Raw genomic sequence first — 20947 nt, forward strand, 5'->3', positions numbered from 1 at the left:
AGATCACGCCACTGTACTCCAGGCTGGGCAACAAAAGTGAAACTCCGTCTCAAAATAAATAAATAAATACATAAATAAATAAATGGATTTTTCCCTTTTGTAAACAGTAAATCACATCAGAGATATGTAAAGATAGAGACAGGCTTGATAGAGCAGGATATAGTGGGAAAAGCATGACACTGGAGTCCAACAGAAATATCCGGAAACCTGGCAGGCACTCACTGACACTAAGGAGTTACCCAATGAGCCTCAATTTCATCATCTGTAAATAAAAAAATAAAACTCACCTACCAAGTAAGTAGATGCCCCATAATAAACAGTATTAAAATTAAAATCGAGATACTAGAAATTGATTATTATTTTCTCTTGATGGAAAGGCTGCAGGCAGGTTTCTTCGACAAAATGTGAAACACAAGACATTTATGTTAGCCAATTTCCTCTTACCACAATTACTGGGAAAAAATAAGTAATGACCTATTAAAACATTAATTTTAGGCACGTTTAATGTAACTTATTGATTTTATAAATATTATAGCCAAAATACAAAAATTCTGAAAAAAAGAAAGTAGAAATCCATATTACTCTAAGGCCGTATTACCACTGTCACTATTTGGTGTGCTTCCGGGCCTTCTTCCTTTCAGAACTGTAATCATGTCGCATAAGTCATTTGCATCCTGTTGATTTCCTCCGTTTAACTCCAAACTGGAAGCATTTTTCCATTTAGTCTTCATAATCCTCACTTCTAATGATTGCATAACTGTCTACACAAGACCGCTGCCCACAAGAAGCACTTAATAAACACTTTTAATGAAGGAGTAAATGCACACACCGTTATCGACCAAATTATTCCCCACTTATACCTTTTTCATGGAAAATGCCTGTGTGTTTCCATGCAAATCTCGTTTTCCACAAAGCTAGACTGTTCTACTAAAATAATAGATTGGACATTCTATATTGGCCAATGCATGGCAAGAGAGGAAATAAACACGATGTTTTGTTTACCAACAACGAATCTCCCCCCAAGAAATCTGAATCACGATGGAAAAACCAAACAAACTTGTGGGCTGGCTTTGCTGTCGTCGGGGTGGGTGGAGGAAACACACGGCACATAAGCAAATGGTAAAAATTTCAAACAGATCAGGACAATCTCTCGCCGGTAGCGACCGCGGTCACCAGTTTGTCTTTTTTTCTTTTAAACCCAGAGATGCAAGGGGCTCATCCTGTACATTCGTCCAGGGACGTCTGATTCACACAAGACCGGCACCTGTGTGCACACCCACAGCTCCTTCTGCACCGCGTCTCGTCCTCGCTCCCGGGACGCTCCCACTGCAGCACCCACCGATCCGCCCCGGCCATTAACTACGGCTCTGGGGCATTCCCTGGCACTGCGCACCGTCCTTCACCTCACACAATCTACCCCAGACGGGTGTCCGTCTCCCGACTCTGGGGAGACCACAACGATTTCGAGGGTCTGGGCACTGGTGGGGACTTTCCTGCAGAACAGGCACCGCGAAGCTGCCCCGTTAAGCTGGCGCCGCAGCCCTCCCGAGGGTACCCCCCTTCGTCTCGGCCGTGGCACTGGGGCCGCCCAGGGGCTCCGGCCCCCTCGCGTCCTCGCTGGGGGACCCCGGGATCCCGAGACCCGGGCGCCCGGCTTCCCACGCCCGCCGGCCCGGCTCGCTCACCATTGGAGCGGCTGCCCGACTCGTTCTTGCAGTAGCCGCAGCGGTAGAAGTCCTCGCTGGGGAAATAGTCCACGATGCTGGGCGAACCCCCAGCCCAGAAAGCCATGGCCTCGGCCCCGCGAACGCTCAGGCGCCCGGCTCAGCGTCGCAGCCGCCGCCGCCACCGCCACCCCACAATGCAGCGCGCCGCCCGGGAGCCCCCGAGGCTCACGCGAAGCCACTCGGGCGCCCGCAGGCCCGGTCGGCCCGGCGCCTCTTGGAGCTGACGCCGGCCGCGCCATCTTGACCGAGGGCAGCTTTCCATTATTTCCGTTCCTTCTCCGTAAGGGGCCGCCGTCGTCAGTGCGGGTGAGGCGGAGAGACGGAGCGGGAAGGGAAACAGTAAGGGGAGAGTTGAGAGGGGAAGGGAAGCGGGAGTCCGGGCGCGAGTCCGCTCTTGCCCTCGCCGAGGGCCTGTCCGGGCGCGGCGGGCGCGCCAGGGGTTGGGCGCGAAGCGGCAGCGCTACCTCCGGCGTCGAGAACACTCACCGCAGGACGCTTTGCCCTCCTTGGAGTCGCAGTAGCCGCAGTGGTAGCCGGCTCTGAGGCCCTTGTATTCCACCACCGACGCCATGGCCGCCGCGAGGGTCCGCTTGGGCCGACCACGCCTCTCGGCGCCCGGGGCCGACCTCCGCGAAGCGCGGGGGCCCGCGGCGGGAGGGGTGGAGAGCGAGGCCTGGCGCGGGGACTCGAGGGCTGGGATCGTGGTCGTGCCCCGAAGCCCTGCGTTTGGGCCAGTGCTTCCCACAGCTATGCGCTATCAGCCCCATTTCACAGGTAAGGAAACTGAGGACAGGAGGTTGTGATTATCCCAAAGTCATTTCCAGCGGGTCCGGATTGAAAGTTACCCTCTCAGGCCGCCCCTGGCCACCATAAGGAAACTGAGGACCGGAGGTTGTGATTATCCCGAAGTGATTTCCGGCGGGTCCGGATTGAAAGTTGCCCTCTCAGGCCGCCCCTGGCCACCGTGTAGGTGACTTGCTGGAACTGCTTCCAGACCAGCTGGCACGCACTCCAGTGCCCATGAATACAAGAACACAAGCAGGTATTCCGTGAATGGCAAGGGTTCCCAAATTAAAGAACACTTAACGGCTTTTTAAAGGAAACAACTATCAAAGCTAGTTGCTGTCTGGTGCCACTAAGTCCAGTGCGACATAAAACTTTTGATAAGAGATGCTGGAAATACAGATTTTTTTTTTTTTACTCTACAAGCCAAACAAAACAATTTTATAGGCTGAATCCAGCCCATGGGCCTGCATTTTGCAACCACTATTTTAAGGAAGATTTCTTAAGGAATGACAGTCTAGGGCAAAATATAAAAATGAGTTCCAGCAAGGTAATATGCCTTATCTTTCCCTCTGTGTGCACAGATAATTTAAGCCCGTCTGTCCTCATAGTTTTCCCAGTCAACAATAAAGCTGATTATGCAATATTTTTTTAAAGTGGTATGTTTTAAAAAGTGAAATCATGAAACCCAGAGAAATAGAAATAAACTGTTGAGGTGAGTTTCGACATTCTTGACCCGAAGGGCCTGTGTTGGATATGTACCTAGCTGGAGGAGGTTTCTTGGTGGCCTGGTGACTTGTTAATACTGCCAAGCATCACTTGTGCCTCCCTCAATCCGATGGTACCTAAGGAGTGGCCATGTAATATCCAGCAGTTTCTCAGGGGTTCTCAGGGTTTCAAGTCAAGCTTTTTTTAGACTTGAAAGCTGCATGCTATGTCTCAGTATTCATGTTCTTAAGTCAAGCTTCATCCATTTTGTTCTTTATGGCAGATTTGACTATTCCCAGCCCTTTCCCAGACCAGCTCTCATTTTGAACAAAAGCAAAGCCTGTGAAATGCATCAGAAAGAGAGCAGAATATGCTCTGGACAGAAGGTGGACCGGGAGGCTTTTTGGTCTTAATATTCCTGTCCCACTTCACTTCCGTCCCTTTAAAGCCTCAACCTTATGCTAAGTCCTACACTAACCTCTGCCAGGGCACTTCAAGACATGCCAGCCTTGAAAAATAATGAGAATGTCCAAAGTCCTAGGCATATGTGTTGTTTTTCTTTTTCTTTCTTTTTTTTTTTTTTCTTTTTTTTTTTTGAGACAGAGTCTGACTCTTGCCCAGGCCGGAGTGCAGTGGCATGATCTTGCTTGGCTCACTGCAACCTCTGCCTCTTGGGTTCAAGCAGTTCTCATGACTCAGCCTCCCGAGCAACCGGGATTACAGGCGTGAACCACCACACCCAGTTAATTTTTTATTTTTAGTAGAGATGGGGTTTCACCATGTTGGCCAGGCTGGTCTCAAACTCCTGACCTCAGGTGATCCTCCCGTCTCACCCTTCCAAAGTGCTGGGATTACAGTCATGAGCCACCGCGCCTGGCTTGTCTTTTCTTTTTGAGGCAGTCTCACTGTCACCCAGGCTAGAGTGTGGTGCCACAAGCAAAGCTTACTTCAGTCTCAACCTCCTAGGCTCAAGTGATCATCCCACCTCAGCCTACTGAGTAGCTGAGATTACAAGTGCACACCACCATGCCTGGCTAGTTTTTGCATTTTTAATAGAGACGGGGTTTCATCATGTTGCCCAGGCAAGTCTCAAACTCCTGAGCATGGGAGCTCAGCCTGCTTTGGCCGTCAAAAGCGCTGGAATTACAGGCGTGAGCCACCGTGCCACTGTGCCCAGCCAGCATATGTGTTAACTCCTTTAATCCTTGTAGTAATTTCACAAGAAATGTAGATCAGAGAGGCTAATTAACTTACCCAAGGTTAAACAACTAGTAACGGACATTTGGAGTGAGAAAAGGTAATAAAGATAAAAGAAATTGAAATGGAAAAGAGATAAACAGATACTAGATTTGGAGCTGTGTGAGTTCCTAAATGTCTGCTTTGCTGAAGGTCAGAGGCAACTTTTTTGTCTTCCATGAAAAAAAAAAAAAAATTAGCTTCATGTAGTTTCCCCCCTTTTGGGGGAAAACGGAGGACACCATTAGAATGTCGTGAGATGCTAGCAATAGACAGTTGTCTGCTTTTCATATTCTTACTTGACAGAATAAAATGGTGATGGAAAAATTTTTCAGTTCCATTAACTTTTTTTTTTTTTGAGATGGACTTTCACCCTCATCACCCAGGGTGGAGTGCAGTGGCAACCTCCGCCTCCCAAATTTGAGCAATTCTCTTGTCTCAGCCTCCTGGGTAGCTTGGATTACAGGCGCATGCCCCACCACGTCCAGCTGATTTTTGTATTTTTAGTAGAGAGGGTTTCACTGTGTTGGCCAGGCTGGTCTCGAACTCCTGACCTCATGATACCCCCACCTCAGCCTCCCAGTCCTGTTGGGATTACAGGCGTGAGCCACTGCGCCCGGCCCCCATTAACATTTTTTATGTTCTCAGATGTAATATTGAGTCTACAAAGCACAAGTGTGAGGCTCGGCACTAGGCCCTGGTGATGTGAAGGATCTTTGCATGGTGAGGACAGGCTCAGATCATGTTTCTTAAACATAATAAAGTAAAACACATTCTCCTTTCCTTCTAAAGGTTTGTAAGTAGGTGGGACCTAAGTTAAGGCAGAGAAAAAAGGGTAAAATAACGATAATCTGAGGACAGAGAGGAGGGACACTTCAGGAAGCAGGATTGGGTTGTATGAGCAGAGGCAGGGAGGTGAACGGGAGCAGCAGGGTGCCTCAGGTGCCAGCAGAGTCCAGGAGGTGCTTTTCTCTGCAGGCCACTCACTGTCAGGAGCCCTAGATTGATCTCCTTTCCTCAACTGTCTGGACCTGGCCATCCAGTGTAATAGATACTAGCCACATGTGGCTGTTGAGCACCTAAAATGTAGCTAGTGTGACTGGGGAACTAAATTTTTTTGTTTTATTTAAATAAATTTGAATTTTATTTATTTATTTATTTATTTTTTGAGACAGAGTTTCACTCTTGTTGCCCAGGCTGCAGTGCAATAGTGCAATCTGGGCTCCAGGGTTCAAGTGATTCTTCTGCCTCAGCTTCCCAAGTAGCTGGGATTACAGGCATGTGCCACCACACCCAGCTAATTTTGTATTTTTGGTAGAGATGGGCTTTCTCCATGTTGGTCAGGCTGGTCTCAAACTCCTGACCTCAGGTGATCTGCCTGCCTCCGCCTCCCAAAGTGCTGGGATTACAGGCGTGAGCTACCGCGCCAAGCCCTACTTAATTTGAATTTTAAAACTACAACAGTACAGAATACACCAAGCAGGCATAAATGCCAAAAAGTCTACACAGGTGTATCATATACAAGCCAGCAGAAATCAAAGACACAAAATCTTGAAAGAAACCAGAGGAAAAAAAAGACCTTTCCTATAGAGGAGCAACAATAAGAATTACATCACACCTCTCTTCAGAAACCATGGAAGCCAGGAGAGAGGAGAGTGAAGTATTTAAAAAATATTGAAAGAACAAAAAACAGCCTAGAATTCTATATCCAGAGAAATTATCCTTAAAAAGTGAAAGGGAAGACTATCTCAGACAAAAATGGAGGGAATTTGTTGCCAGTAGACCTGCTTTCTAAGAAATGTTGAAGAAATTCTTCAGAGAGAAGGCAAATAGGCCAGGCGCAGTGGCTCACGCCTGTAATCCTAGCACTTTGGGAGGCTGAGGCAGGTGGATTACCTGAGCTCAGGACTTTGAGACCAGCCTGGCCAACATGATGAAACCCTGTCTCTACTAAAAATGCAAAAAATTAGCGGGGCATGGTGGTAGCACACACCTGTAATCCCAGCTACTTGGGAGGCTGAGGCAAGAATCACTTGAACCTGGGAGTTAGAGGTTGCAGTGAACAGAGATGGTGCCACTGCACTCCAGCCTGGGCAACAGAGTGAGACTGTCCCCAAAAAAAAGATGGCAAATAATGTGGCTCAGAAATTCAGATCTGCATAAAGAAAGGAAGAGCATTAGAGAAGGAATAAGTGGAGGTAAAAATGTTTTTAACCTTAATTGATCTAACAGCAGTTGACCACAAATAATAATAACAACTTGTATATGGGCCAGGCATGGTGGCTCACACCTGTAATCCCAGCACTTTGGGAGGCCGAGGCAGGCAGATCACCTGAGGCCAGGAGTTCGAGACAAGCCTGGCCAGAGTGGTGAAACCCCATCTCTACTAAAAATGCAAAAACTTAGCCGGGCGTGTGGTGGGCGCCTGTAATCCCAGCTGCTCGGGAGGCTGAGGCAGGAGAATGGTGTGAACCCAGGAGGCGGAGCTTGCAGTGAGCTGAGATCGCGCCACTGCACTCCAGCCTGGGTGACAGAGCGAGACTCCGTCTCAAAAAAAAAAAAAAAAAAAAAAATTTATTTTGCAAACTCAAGGGCAACCATTTAAACTATGGAAATAAAAAGTTAAAAAATAAATGAAAATAAATTTTAAATTAAAAAGCAAAAACATTTGATAGACTAAATGAGGAGAAAAACTCAAATCATATTCAATGCTTAACTTAAAACCCGAAGAGGCAGGCCAGGCACAGTGGCTCACATCTGTAATCCTAGCACTTTAGGAAGCCGAGGCAGGCGGATCACCTTAGGTCAGGAGTTCAAGACCAGCTTGGCCAACATGGTGAAACCCCATCTCTTCTAAAAATGAAAAAATTTAGCCAGGCATGATAGCACACGTCTGTAATCCCAGCTACTTGGGAGGCTGAGACATGAGAAATCACTTGAACCCAGGAGACAGAGGTTTCAGTGAACCGAGATCATGTCACTGCACTCCAGCCTGGGCAACGGAGTGAGACTCTGTCTCAAAAAAATAAAATTAAATAAAATAATAAAAAATAAAAGCTGAAAAAGAGTGGAAAGAGTAGAACAGAAAAAAAGAAAAAAAAAAAAAACAAGAACAAGAGCAGAAAAAAGAAAATAGTAACTGGGCCAGGCACGGTGGCTCAAGCCTGTAATATCAACACTTTGGGAAACTAATGTATGCCAGGTCTGTCCCGCAGACCCTGGCTGACCAACAGATGAAATGAGTACTCAGACACAGGCATGCAGTGTAAGAGCAGCTAGTGGACTGCCCGGCTCAAGTGGCCAGAGTGCAGCCCCGAGAAGCTGGAGCTGCTTGCTTTTATTCAGTGCAGGTACAATGCCAAAATCCTGAAGCAAACACAATCTGTGGGTAATTAACATTTATTGTTCCCCTTTCTGGGAACGTTGTGCCAATATTCAAAGGTCAGTTCCTGGACAACATCAAACACACAAGCCTGATCAAGATAACTTCCCCTTCTCTCCCTTGCACATACTCCTTGCCCTCTGCCTCAGGGTTAGAGAACAGCTGCCTTCAGCTTTCTCCCCGAAGCTATGCAGAGCCTTCTGGCCTTAAAGAAGACCTGCTCCTTTCCCTACCTTTCTCCCGCCACTCTGATCTGCAAAAGTGGGTGGATCACTTGAGGCCAGAAGTTCAAGACTAGCCTGGCTAACATGGTGAAACCTCGTCTCTACTAAAAATACAAAAATTAGCCAGGCATGGTGGTGCACACCTGTAATCCCAGCTACTTGGGAGGCTGAGGCAGGAGAATCGCTTGAACCCAGGAGGCGGAGGTTGCAGTGAGCCGAGATTGCACCACTGCACTCCAGCCTGGGCAACAGAATGAGCCTGTGTCTCAAAAAATAAAAAAAAAAGTAACGTGGCAAATATTAATCCAACTATATCAATAATCACTTTAAATGTCAGTGATCTCAAGACACCATTTAAAAAACAGACTGTCAGCATGAATAAGCAAAACAAGACCCAGCTATATGTTGTGTACAAGAAAACCACCTTAAATTTAAAGACACATTTCGATTAAAAGTAGAAGGATGGGCCAGACATGGTGGCTTATGCCTATAATCTCAGCACTTTGGGAGGCCAAGGAGGAGGATTGCTTGAGGCCAGGGGTTCAAGACCCTGGCAATATAGCAAGACCCTGTCTCTACAAAAAAAAGGAATGTTTTTAGCTGGGCCTGGTGGTATGTGCCTGTAGTCCCAGCTACTTGGGAGGCTGACATGGGAGGACCACTTGAGCACAGGAGGTTTAGCTTGCTGTGAGCCATGATCACGCCTCTGACAGCCAGTGTGGCCAACAGAGACCCTGTTTCAAAATAAGTAAATAAATGAGGAAGGTTATACCATGCTAGCACTAATTAAAAGAAACATAGAATAGCGATATTAATTTCAGAAAAAAAGACTTCACAGCAAAGAAAATTAGAAATAAAGAAGGGCATTATATAAGATAAAGAGGTCTATTCTCTAAGAAGGCATAACAATCCTTTATGTGGGTACACCATCCAACAGAGTGGTAAACTACATCAGGCAAAAACTCGTAAAACTACAAGGAGAAATAGATGAATCCACTATTATAGTAGGAGACTTCAACACCCCTCTGTCAGTAATTGATGCATCTACCAGGAAGAAAATCAGTAAAAACATAGTTGAATCAAATAACATCATCAATCAAGTAGATCTAGTTGACATCAGTAGAATTCTTCTGCTGAAAGTTTCTTCTCAAACTCTCAACGTTCACCAAAGTAGACCACATTCTGGACCATAAAAAAATCAGCTCAACACGTTTTAAAGACTAGAAAACCTGCAGTGTCTGCTTTCAGACCACAATGATTGAATTGAACTAGAAATTAATAACATTAGCCGTGCACAGTGGTGTTTGCCTATAATTCCACCTACTTGGAAGAGTGAGGCAGAGAATCACTTGTGCCCAGCCTGGGCAACTTAGCAAGACCCTGTCTCAAAAAAGAAAAAAAAAAAAAACGACAGCTGGAAAATTCCAACATACTTGGAGATTAAACAACACACTTATAAATAATGCTTGTGTGAAAGAATAAGTCTCAGGAGAGATTTTGAAATACATTGAACTAGGCTGGGCGTGGGGGCTCACGCCTATAATCCCCATATTTTGGGAGGCTGAGGTGGTCAGATGACCTAAGGTCAGGAGTTCAAGACCAGCCTGGCCAACATGATGAAACCCCGTCTCTACTAAAAATACAAAAATTAGCGAGGCATGATGGCAGCCACCTGTAATCCCAGCTACTTGGGAGGCTGAGGCAAAAGAATCTCTTGAACCTGGGAGGCGGAGGTTGCAGTGAGCGGAGATCACGCCATTGTACTCCAGCCTGGGGTACAAGAGCGAGACTTCATCACAAAAAAAGAAAAAAGAAAAAGAAAAAAAGAAATATATTGAACTAAATGAAAATGAAACCACAACTTAAAATTTGTGGGATTTAGCAAAAGCAGCGTTTAGAGGGAAATTTATAGCAGTGAATGCATTCTTTAAAAAGGAGATCTAAAATCAAGATTCTACCTTTGAAGACTAGAAAAAGACCAAATCCCAAATAAGCAGAAAAAAATAATGATAATTGGAGTAGAAATCAAAGAAATTAAATAGGGGAAATCGGTGCAGAAAATCAGTGAACCCAAAAGCTGGTTCTGTGAAATAAAATTGATAAACCTCTAGTAAGGTTAAGGAAAGAGAAAAGACTAGTTACCAGTATCAGAAGTGAAAGAGGGACCATCACTACTGATCCATGGACCTTTATTATCTATTATCCATGAGTAATAAAGGGGGATATAATTAAAACTCTGTGCCCACAAATATGACCACCTAGAGAAAATTGATGGATTCCTTAAAAGAATCTGCCAAAACTCACCAAAGAAGAAAAAGATCATCTGAATAGGTCTATATCTATTAAAGACATTTAATAAATAATTAATGACTGAAAACAGAATCACCAAGCACAGATGGGTTCACTAGTAGATTCTACTTAACATTTGTGGAAGAAATTATACCAGTTTTCTATAGTCTCTTCCAGAAAGTAGAAGCAAAGGGGATACTTTCTGACTCATTCTGTGAGGCCAACATTATTCTAATTCCAAAACCAAATCTGACAATGTATAGGAAGAATTAGACACCACCACCAAGTAGGATTTACTCCAGGTATGCAAGACTGGTTCGATATTAGAAAAGCAATTAATGCAGCCCATCACCTCAAATCAGAAAGAAAGTCATATGATCATATCAATAGATATGGAAATAGCATTTGACCAAATTCAATACCCATTCATGATAAATATTCAGCAAACTAAAATTCAGGAGAACTGCCTCAACTTAAGAATATCTACTAAAGTCTTAACAGCTAACATCATACTTAATGGTAAGAAACTAGGTGGTTTCTCCTGAAAAATGATCTTACATCTCCTGATCTGAATCAGGAACAAGGCAAGGATGTCCTCTCTCACCATTTCTATTCAATGTCTTGCAGAAGTCCTAGCGAATGTACTAAGACTAGAAAAGGAAACAAAGGTATATAGATTAGGAAGGAACTAAACTGTCTTTGTTTACAGATTATATGATTGTCTATATGGAAAATCCCAAAGAAACACAAAAAAAGCTTCCTGGAACTAATGGCCAATTAGAGCAAGGTAGCAGGATACAGCCTTGTTAATATCCACGCACCACCATGCCCAGCTAATTTTTGTATTTATTAGTAGAGATGGGGTTTCACCATATTGCCCAGGCTGGTCTCGAACTCCTGACCTCGTGATCCACCTGCCTCAGCCTCCCAAAGTGCTGGGATTACAGGCATGAGCCACCATGCCCGGCCAGCTTCCTATCTTTAATGACCAGTTATGAACATAAATAATATGTGACTAAAAATATATTAAAGTGTGTTAAAGCTAAAACCTCCACAGCATTAGTATTTAGCTGAGTGACACCCCAGCTAAGTGATGATGAGGCCACGTGACTGAGTCGACTGCCCACTCACCCAGCCTTCTCCAACTACTGTGAGTATGCATACAGGATCCTTTCCAAGGGTTTACACTGATTCCATTTGCATGGAGAATACTCAATATATTTGCCGAAGAAAAGCAAATCAGATGCTCTCATTGCCTTTTACGTTGTTTTCTCTGCACTGAGATGGGATGCCTGTGTCTGTTGAAACACAGCCCCTTTTAGCTTCTCTCTCTGACCATTCAGCCCAGCTTACACTGAGCAAAGCCCATTCCCTGTCAACCATACTATGTCTTCACATAATGCCTCACAGTAGTGTCAGTCTGTGATAGTGATGACACACAGAAAACCTTGTGACTGCTTCTGGTTGCCTTAGAAATCAGCTCAAGGCATCCTGAAGGATCAACAGTAGGTAACTGAAAGTCTGAAAGGGTCAGAAACTTTAATGTCTGGAAAACAGTGCTTTGCAGAATAGAGAATGAGTGATTAGAACATGGGAGAGCAGACACAGAGTTGGAGAGAGAGGAGCAAAGATGTATGTAAAGCTGGCAATTGATAGGGCAGTGGTGGAAGCCAAAGGTGCCAGAGCAGCATGAGGCAGTGACTCAAGGTGCTATGAGGAAGTGGAACAGGGGACTAGCGAAAGATCAACAAACAGAATATGAGTCTTTGGTGACAGACTCAGAATGGTTGAGGCTGAGTGCAGAGGAACAGTAGGTATTATTTTCCTGCTATTTTGGGCAAGAGAATATTCAGCTATCTGGGAATGAGTGTAGCCCAAGGATGAAAATGATGAGCTCTGGAGTCATGTAGGCACATATCTTGACTCTGAAACTACTCCTGGGGCCTTTGACAAGTCATGAAACCTCTAATAGCCTCGGTCCCTTTGCTAAGATTAGGGGATAATAAAGACCTATCTCACAAGATTGTTTGGAAGGCTAAGTAAAATAATCAATTTACATTCATAGTGTAATGCCTAGTGTATAGTAAACTCAATAAATGTTGCTATGGAAACAATATAAGAAGCTCTTAGAAAAGAAAAATATAGAACAGTATTATGAGTCTGTCTTTTTAAGAAATTAGCTTTATTAATACTTACCAGACAGTCTTTTGTTTTTTTTCTAGTTCTATCTTACAAAATCTTTCCCTTATTGGCCGGGCGCGGTGGCTCAAGCCTGTAATCCCAGCACTTTGGGAGGCCGAGACGGGTGGATCACGAGGTCAGGAGATCGAGACCATCCTGGCTAACACGGTGAAACCCCGTCTCTACTAAAAAAAATACAAAAAACTAGCCGGGCGAGGTGGCGGGCGCCTGTAGTCCCAGCTACTCGGGAGGCTGAGGCAGGAGAATGGCGTAAACCCGGGAGGCGGAGCTTGCAGTGAGCTGAGATCCGGCCACTGCACTCCAGCCTGGGCGACAGAGCGAGACTCCGTCTCAAAAAAAAACAAAAACAAAAAAAACTTTCCCTTATTTTGCTAAGAGAAGCCAAAGAAAACAAAATATTTATAACCCAGGTTGTTAAACATAGAACCTATTTGCTAACTAATCAGATTAAGAAGAGGTCTCCAGGATGCTTAAACAGGACTGTGCTCTATCCTAAGTAACACATTTCTCAGCTATATTTTTCTGCATTAAATTTTTTAAAATTTTGTCATCCAGTTTTATTACCAGTTTAAAATGTAAACCTTTGACAAGAATCATGAAAGATGTTAGATAGCTGTTGTTGGAAATTAATGACAGCTTATAAATTATATTGCTTACTAATAACTTTGCACATAACTGCACTTAAAATGTACATACCAACTTTTGCTTGTTTTCTTGTACTTACCAACTTTGAAAACTTTTCTCATCAAAGCTAAGTTCTTTGTCCTAGCAATAATATACAAAAACAGTAGTTTGTGATATTTGAAATAGCAATATGGTCTTCCCTGTCCAGTGTTAAAATAAAGGTACTTCTGACAGTTTCAACCTCAAACAAAATATGGCTCTTTGTTTATTCTTTTATCAGAGTGCATTCCTTCCTTCCTTCAGGCAAAGACAGAAGTTAAACATACCATAGAGTCCTGCCTGTTGGCAGAGAGAAATGCCTTCTGCTATATATGGAAATGGTATCCCAAATCAACTCCCTAATATAATTCATACTACAGCATGTTTCCTGAAACCTTTCTCCAAATCCTAGTATAATTTATCTTTTTGATCTTCTAGATTGGCCTGGGCTAAAAATACTCAAGGCCCTCAGATTGCAGTAGGTTCCTATTCCCCACTAGTAAAGAAGATTAAAGTGAGGAAATACATTTACCTTGAAGTTTGGAGCCAATCATCATCATCATCATCATAAAAAACTTATCCCTGAGGTAGAAAGGGCCCAAGTGTTTGGAGAGAAAGTGCCCTCTGCCTGTTTAGTTCAGCATTTGGTTCAGTGAGCACCAGTGGTGCTGGCTGGACAGCACTGAACAGAGAATAGCCACCCCCTGCACCCTCAAAGGGGTGCTTAGTCTAGTGAGGAGCATTGACATTAGACAAACAGCATTAATTGCCATAAATGTCATGGGAGGATGAGGTTTTCTCTGAGTTTGTGGAAGGTCTGAGGGAGTGACTTTTAAGCTGAAATCGAAAAGTGGTCTACATAAGACCCTAGGAGTCCCAGCTACTCAGGAGGCTAAAGCAGGGGAATCGCTTGAACCTGGGAGGCAGAGGTTGCAGTGAGCCGAGATCGCACCACTGCACTCCAGCCTGGTGACAGAGCAAAACTCTATCTCAAAACAACAACAACAAAAACACTGATGACCTAGACAAGAGCAGTCAGTGACGTAGTCGGGGGAGAGGGGTGGCGGATGAAAACCCAGCAAAAGTGGATGGAGGAGAAAAGGTGAGGTGAGAAAATGGAGAGGGATCACAGGTAACTCCTCAAATTATCTTGTGAAGAGGAGTAAAAAAGGCGGGTAAAAACCGGAGGTTTCTACATATACTGAAGCCTCTTTTTCTGTGGAAGGGAGTGATCCAGCAGCAGGGAGATTTTGAGGAAAGGGAATCTGATAATTGCAAAATTGAGTCTCGAAGCTCAACAAGCACAGGTGGAAGGCTTGGCATTGGAAAGGCGTAGGGGCAGTGTTTCCTCTGTAAAGGCAGGAAGGCAGAGTTGGGACAGAGGCAATGTGGTGGTTCTGGCAGCAGGGAGGGAGGAACTCCTGAGGAACTGCTTCTGATTCCTCAGGGAAAGCTAAGGCAAAGTCCTCAGGTAGGAGGGAACACTGCGGGAGGAGAGGGTAGAAGGTATGAAGAGGAAGACATGAAACAAGGTTAACTATCCCTAACTGGGCTGGGCGCGGTGGCTCACACCTGCAATCCCAGCACTTTGGGAGGCTGAGGTGGGTGGATCACTTGAGGTCAGGAGTTCGAGACCATCCTGGCCAACATAGTGAAACCTTGTCTCTACTAAAAATTACAAAAATTAGCTGGGCATGGTAGCACATATCTGTAGTCCCAGCTACTCAGGAGGCTGAGGCAGGAGAATCGCTTGAACCCAGGAGGCGAAGGTGCAGTGAGCCGAGATCATACCACTGCAAGACTCCATCTAAGAAAAAAACGTGTCCCTAACTGGGACATGGTGTAGGAGTTTGAGATCTGTACCATGGAAATAGAATAAAGGACATCCAACTTAAAATGTTCTAATACTTCCCCTTTGTAAGGGTTTAGGTGGTGTCCATTCTTTTTTTTTTTTTTTTTTTTTTTTTGGAGACGTAGTCTTGCTCTGTCACCCAGGCCAGAGTGCAGTGGCGTGATCTTGGCTCACTGCAACCTCCACCTCTCAGGTTCAAGCGATTCTCCTGCCTCAGCTTCCCAAGCAGCTGGGACTAGAGGTGTGCACCACCATGCCCGGCTAATTTTTGTATTTTTAGTAGAGACAGGGTTTCACCATATTGGCCAGGCTGGTCTCAAACTCCTGACCTCAGGATCCACCCGCCTCGGCATCCCAAAGTGCTGGGATTACAGGCGTGAGCCACCACGCCCGGTCTAGGTGGTGTCCATTCTTCAGAAGTGAGGAAACTGTTAGTCCACAAGTTTCAGCAGGAGAATGAAACACTTCATAAACTTAAGGCCTTGTCTTTTGACTTCCTGTTTGCTAAAGCAGAGGCATACTACTATCAATAGTATCAAGAAATGACAATGGGAGAAGCATGGAAATACAATATGGTTCCAAAATGGGAAACTAAAATAGAGGAAGAGGAAAAGAGACCACAAAGTAAGAAAACAGAAGATGCTAAAAAAATGGGACTCTCTAGTGCCTGAGAGGAAACTGAGTCACATAAAGAAACACACATACCAGGCTGAACGAGCCAGAGGCCTCAGGGACCACAAATACTGACTGTTCCCTCAAAGAATTCCCAGTGAAATACTTTCCCCTAAAATACTAACACTGGAAAAGGATGGAAAGCATGAAACTATCCAGAAAACACATAAAACTGAAACCAATAAGCACAAGGTGACATGGACAAAGGAACAGATGAAAGGACATCAAGACCGAATGATCTAAGGGAGAACTCACAGAGCAAAGATATGCTCAGAAGTGCTCCAGCCCCATTCCATCTTTCCTAAAATCTCAAGTGGAAAAAGAATGTGAAAGTTTGAATGCGTCACAGCTTATCCAATTTTGCAACCTTACCAGAAATCACTTAGAAAAGTGATGATTCTGATGGAGAAATCAAAAAAAGAGGGTAAAATTCAGAAACCACTCTGAAGGGAGCTCTTGAGTATGCCACCATTTTTGAGAAGTCAACTAGAAAAAAATAAGGTTTAAATTATTTTATATTTTTTAGACTGGCATACTTTTATAGTCATTAATGCAATAAAATCATATACTCCCTGGTTTTCTTTAAGTGCATCAAACTGGCAAAAATAAAAAGTAAAGCCACAAGCACAGTAATTCCAAGTGTTTCAGCTGGCTGTGTAACAACTCTAAAACTTAGTGACTTAAAGCAACCACCACTTTATCTCACAATTCTATGTCAGGAAATCTGACAAAGCTCAACTGCCTCTGTCCCATGAGGCACCACCAGAGCTGCCTGGGGATATTCAGGTGATGACTGGGCTCATCTGGAGGGTCCAAGATGGCTTCTCTACATGCCCTTATCAGGGAAGGCTAGAAAGCTGGGCCTCCCTGGCCCTTCTCTCATTTGCAGCTCTCCATGTAGTCTCAGTGCCACGCAGTAGTTGGACTTATTATTCAGTGACTCACGACTCTATGACTGTGTATTCCAAGAGGCCTGTTGGAAGCTAGAAGGCTTCTTATGACTTAGCCTCCCAAGTCCCAGAACATCGCTTCTGTATTCTACTGGTCACATAAGTCACCAAGACCAGCTTAAATCCAAGGAGAGGGAAAACAGACTCCTATCAAAAAACTTTGGGCTGGGCGCACCTATAATCCCAGCACTTTGAGAGGCTGAGGCAAGCGTTATCACTTAAGGTCAGGAGTTCAAGACCAGCCTGGCCAACAAGGTAAAACCCCATCTCTACTAAAAATACAAAAAAATTAGACGGGTGTGGTGGCTTGCGCCTGTAATCCCAGCTACTCGGGAATCCAAGGCAGGACAATCGGTTGAACACAGGAGGCAGAGGTTACAGTGAGCTGAGATCTGGCCACTGCACTTCACCCTGGGGGACAGAGCAAGGCTCTGTCTAACAAAAAAAAAAAAAGAAAGAAAAAAAAAAGGTAGCCACTTTTAAATCTCCGCCGCCGACTCTGAAAAGTCTTATCTTACACACCTTCATCCTTCGCTGTGCTTGTCATCATTCTTTTAACACTACTAATCCCAACACTTTTCTAGAAATCCAGAAACCTACAATTTCACAGCCTCTGAGTTGATCTTGACCAAACAGGCATGGCTCCCTCTCTGTAGGAGTAAATATAGCAGAGGGTGTACAAGCCTGTTAGAATTATGCAGAAACAGTGTCTTATGCTCTCCAATCCACCTAAAATTTAACAAAATGCCATATTCCTAAGCCTAAGCCCTAACTCTTTCAGGGAGCAATGACTCTAGCATGTAGCCCCTCTGTACTTCAAGGGGTTTACAACTCATCAACTCATGTGGGGAAGAAAACACTGAAGAAAAAAAATAGCACGTCTGGTTATGCAGTATAAAGTGTTTCATTGAAAATATGGACTAGAGTAGGGCAGCAATTTATGGGGAACTGAGAATGGACCTTGGATGATAACTGCTTAGGCAGCATAGACAGGAGGAAGGCATGGCCATAGTTCCATCCTGATTTCTACCACTGTCAGCACAGAAATAAGGCTCCTCCCCAGCCCTTGGGGACATCCATGGAAAAGATGTGTGAATACATGAGATGAGCACAGACAGGACAACTGATGTAAGAACATGGTGCTATTAACAAAACCCTGGAGGAAAAGAAAGGCTTTGGGAAGGTGATGAGTTTTATTTATTTTTTTTGAGACGGATTCTGGCTGTCACCCAGGCTGGAGTGCAGTGGCCCAATCTCAGCTCACTGCAAGGTCCGCCTCCCGGGTTCACGCCATTCTCCTGCCTCAACCTCCTGAGTAGCTGGGACTACAGGCACCCGCCACCACGCCAGGCTAATTTTTTGTATTTTTAGTAGGGACGGGGTTTCACCATGTTAGCCAGGATGGTCTCTATCTCCTGACTTCGTTATCTGCCCACCTCAGCCTCCCAAAGTGCTGAGATCACAGGCGTAAACCACTGCGCCTGGCCGAGTTTTATTTTTTATTTATTTATTTTTTTTTTTTTTGAGACGGAGTCTCGCTGTGTCGCCCAGGCTGGAGTGCAGTGGCCCGATCTCAGCTCACTGCAAGCTCCGCCTCCCGGGTTTACGCCCTTCTCCTGCCTCAGCCTCCCGAGTAGCTGGGACTACAGGCCCCCGCCACCACGCCCGGCTAGTTTTTTGTATTTTTTAGTAGAGACGGGGTTTCACCGTGTTAGCCAGATGGTCTTGATCTTCTGACCTCGTGATCCGCCCGTCTCGGCCTCCCAAAGTGCTGGGATTACAGGCTTGAGCCACCGCGCCCGGCTGAGTTTTATTTTTAAAAGATAACATGGCCGGGTGTGTTGGCTCACACCTATAATCCCCGCACTTTGGGAGGCCGAAGCAGGTGGATCACCTGAGGTCAGGAGTTTGAGACCAGCCTGGCCAATATGGTGAAACCTTGTCTCTACTAAAAATACAAAAATTAGCCAGGAGTGGTGGCAGGCGCCTGTAATCCCAGCTACTTAGGAGGCTAAGGCAGGAAAACCCCTTGAACCCGGGAGGCAGAGGTTGCAGTAAGCCAAGATCACGCCATTGCACTCCAGCCTAGGAGACAAGAGCGAAACTCTATCTCAAAAAACAAAATATAACTTTTTTTTTTCAGTTCAGAAATTTAAAGAAAAAGTAGCTCATAATAACCACTGTTGATTATTTTATTTTTTTGAAATGGAGTCTATGTTGCCCAGGCTGGTGTGCAGTGGCCCAATCTCGGCTCAGTGCAACCTCCACCTCCTGGGTTCAAGCAATTCTGCCTCAGCCTCCTAAGTAGCTGGGATTACAGGTGCCCGCCACCATGCCCGGCTAATTTTGTATTTTTTAATAGAGAAGGATTTCACCACGTGGGCCAGGCTGGTCTTGAACCCCTGACCTCAAGTGATCCACCCACCTCAACCTCCCAAAGTGCTGGATTACAGGTGTGAGCCATTGCGCTGGCCACTGTTGATAACTTTAAAAAGTAAAAAGTACAGTTTAGAAAATTCAATAGTTGGCCGGGTGCAGTGGCTCACACCTGTAATCCCAGCACTTTGGGAGGCCGAGGCGGGTGGATCACAAGGTCAGGAGATCAAGACCATCCTGGCTAACACTGTCTCTACTAACAATACAAAAAAATTAGCCAGGCGTGGTGGCGGGTGCCTGTAGTCCCAGCCGCTTGGGAGGCTGAGGCAGGAGAATGGCGTGAACACGGGAGACAGAGCTTGCAAGGAGCCGAGACTGGGCCACTGCACTCCAGCCTGGGCGACAGAGTGAGTCTCTGTCTCCAAAAAAAAAAAAAAAAAGAAAGAAAATTCAATAGTTACAGAAAGGTACAAAATGAAAAGCAACATAGCCTTAGTTTACAAAATGTAACCACTTTTAAGTTTCTCAAATTAGGAAAGTTTGAAACAAGTAGAAACCAGAAAAATGAAAGATGAAGGGGGCAACTTTAGACAAGAACTTGGAAATCATTCCATTTATGTGCAATGTCTAGAACAGGCAGATTTACAGAGAGTATGTTAGTGGCTGCTTAGGGGTAAGAGGTCAGGATAGGAGGTGAGGTAGAGTGGGTTCAGGGTCAGGGGAACAAAAATGTTCAAAAATTAGATTGTGGTAATGGTTGCTAAGCCCTATGAATAGATAAAAATGATTTATACAGTTTACATAGAAATTGTAGGCATATGAATTTTTCTTTTTTTTTTTTTTTAAGACAGAGTTTCGCTCTTGTTGCCCAGGCTGGAACGCAATGGCACAATCTCAGTTCACCACAACCCCCGCCTCCCCAGTTCAAGCGATTCTCCTGCCTCAGCCTCCCAAGTCACTGGGATTACAGGCATGCACCACCACGCCCAGCTAATTTTGTATTTTTAGAGACGGACTGGTCTTGAACTCCCAACTTCAGGTGATCCGCCTGCCTCGGCCTCCCAAGGTGCTGAGATTACAGGCGTGAGCCACCGCGCCCAGTGCAAATTATATTTCAATAAAGTTGTTTAACAAAAAAATAAATGCTAGAGTTGAGTCCTGACGAAGCACGCCTGGCAATGTAGGCAAAGAACCTGAGCATGCAAGGTTTTGAATATCACTAAAGAGTTCAGATTTTTTTCAATCTTCAAGGCAGTGGGAAATCCGAGTAATATATGACAAGCGGTTCTGAAGAAGCAGAAGAGACCTGAAGGACAGGAAGTAGGCGATAACAGATTGGAGTTTGTGGTAGTAACCTGGGCAAACTGAGAGAAGAGACCAGATGGGGATTAGTGACTGGTTAAGGTAAGGGCTTGGAGGGTGGGGGCAATCTTAGCTTTCATCTGAGAAAATAGTTGTAAAAGCGCCAGTATAGGTCTCATAGGGAGAAGATTTGAAGGGCTGTTTTGTACATATCTAAGATAACCCACATGCTGTCCAGTGAGCAGTTGATTGCGTGTATCTGTAACATTTTCAAGAAGTTTAGGCATCAAAGTTTTCAGACTATTCATGGTGTAAATGTCAGCATAAATGATGACAGTGACTATGAAAGGGGAACCAGGGAAAGTAACAGACATCAAGGATACACAGTTTCAAGGCATAGATCTCCAAGTGTCAAATGCACACACATGTATCCACCGGAGTTAACAATTTGGAAAGGAATTAGGAAATCTAGCATAAAACAGACTTGATTAGCGGGGAAGGAGGTGCCACACTGCCACGGACTGAAGTGAGGGGAGACAAGTGACTCTCATTAAAAAGGTGATAGGATAGCAGCTTTAAGA

General features: G+C 44.8%; 1 protein-coding gene and 1 long non-coding RNA gene across 29 annotated transcripts in view; one reads left to right on the forward strand and one right to left on the reverse strand.

Annotated features, from left to right (window-relative positions):
* The window catches only part of ATE1 (arginyltransferase 1), a 185641-nt gene extending 183311 nt beyond the window's left edge, over positions 1–2330 (reverse strand). For 12 of the 24 annotated variants that reach the window (XR_013398433.1, XR_013398432.1, XM_077947717.1 and 9 more), the window contains exon 1: positions 1686–2330. Coding sequence is in view for 22 of the 24 variants with exons in the window: in XM_077947717.1 (XP_077803843.1) it covers positions 1686–1791 (106 nt within the window). In the remaining 2 variants the exon portion in view is untranslated. The remainder of the gene's footprint in view (positions 1–1685) is intronic. The other 12 variants (XM_077947719.1, XM_028826941.2, XM_077947716.1 and 9 more) reach the window with 2 other exon arrangements.
* On the forward strand, positions 1894–20207 carry LOC144331358 (uncharacterized). 5 transcript variants are annotated; one of them, XR_013398439.1, is made up of 2 exons: positions 1894–2033; positions 19912–20051. It is a non-coding gene; the product is annotated as an uncharacterized LOC144331358 (long non-coding RNA). The 5 variants fall into 5 exon arrangements; XR_013398438.1 differs by having other exon boundaries at positions 1905–2033; positions 19916–20055; XR_013398436.1 differs by having other exon boundaries at positions 1976–2501; positions 19912–20207.
* The last annotated feature ends 740 nt before the right edge of the window (positions 20208–20947 follow it).

The sequence above is a fragment of the Macaca mulatta genome, chromosome 9, assembly GCF_049350105.2.
Source record: "Macaca mulatta isolate MMU2019108-1 chromosome 9, T2T-MMU8v2.0, whole genome shotgun sequence".
NCBI classification, from domain to species: Eukaryota; Metazoa; Chordata; class Mammalia; order Primates; family Cercopithecidae; genus Macaca; species Macaca mulatta.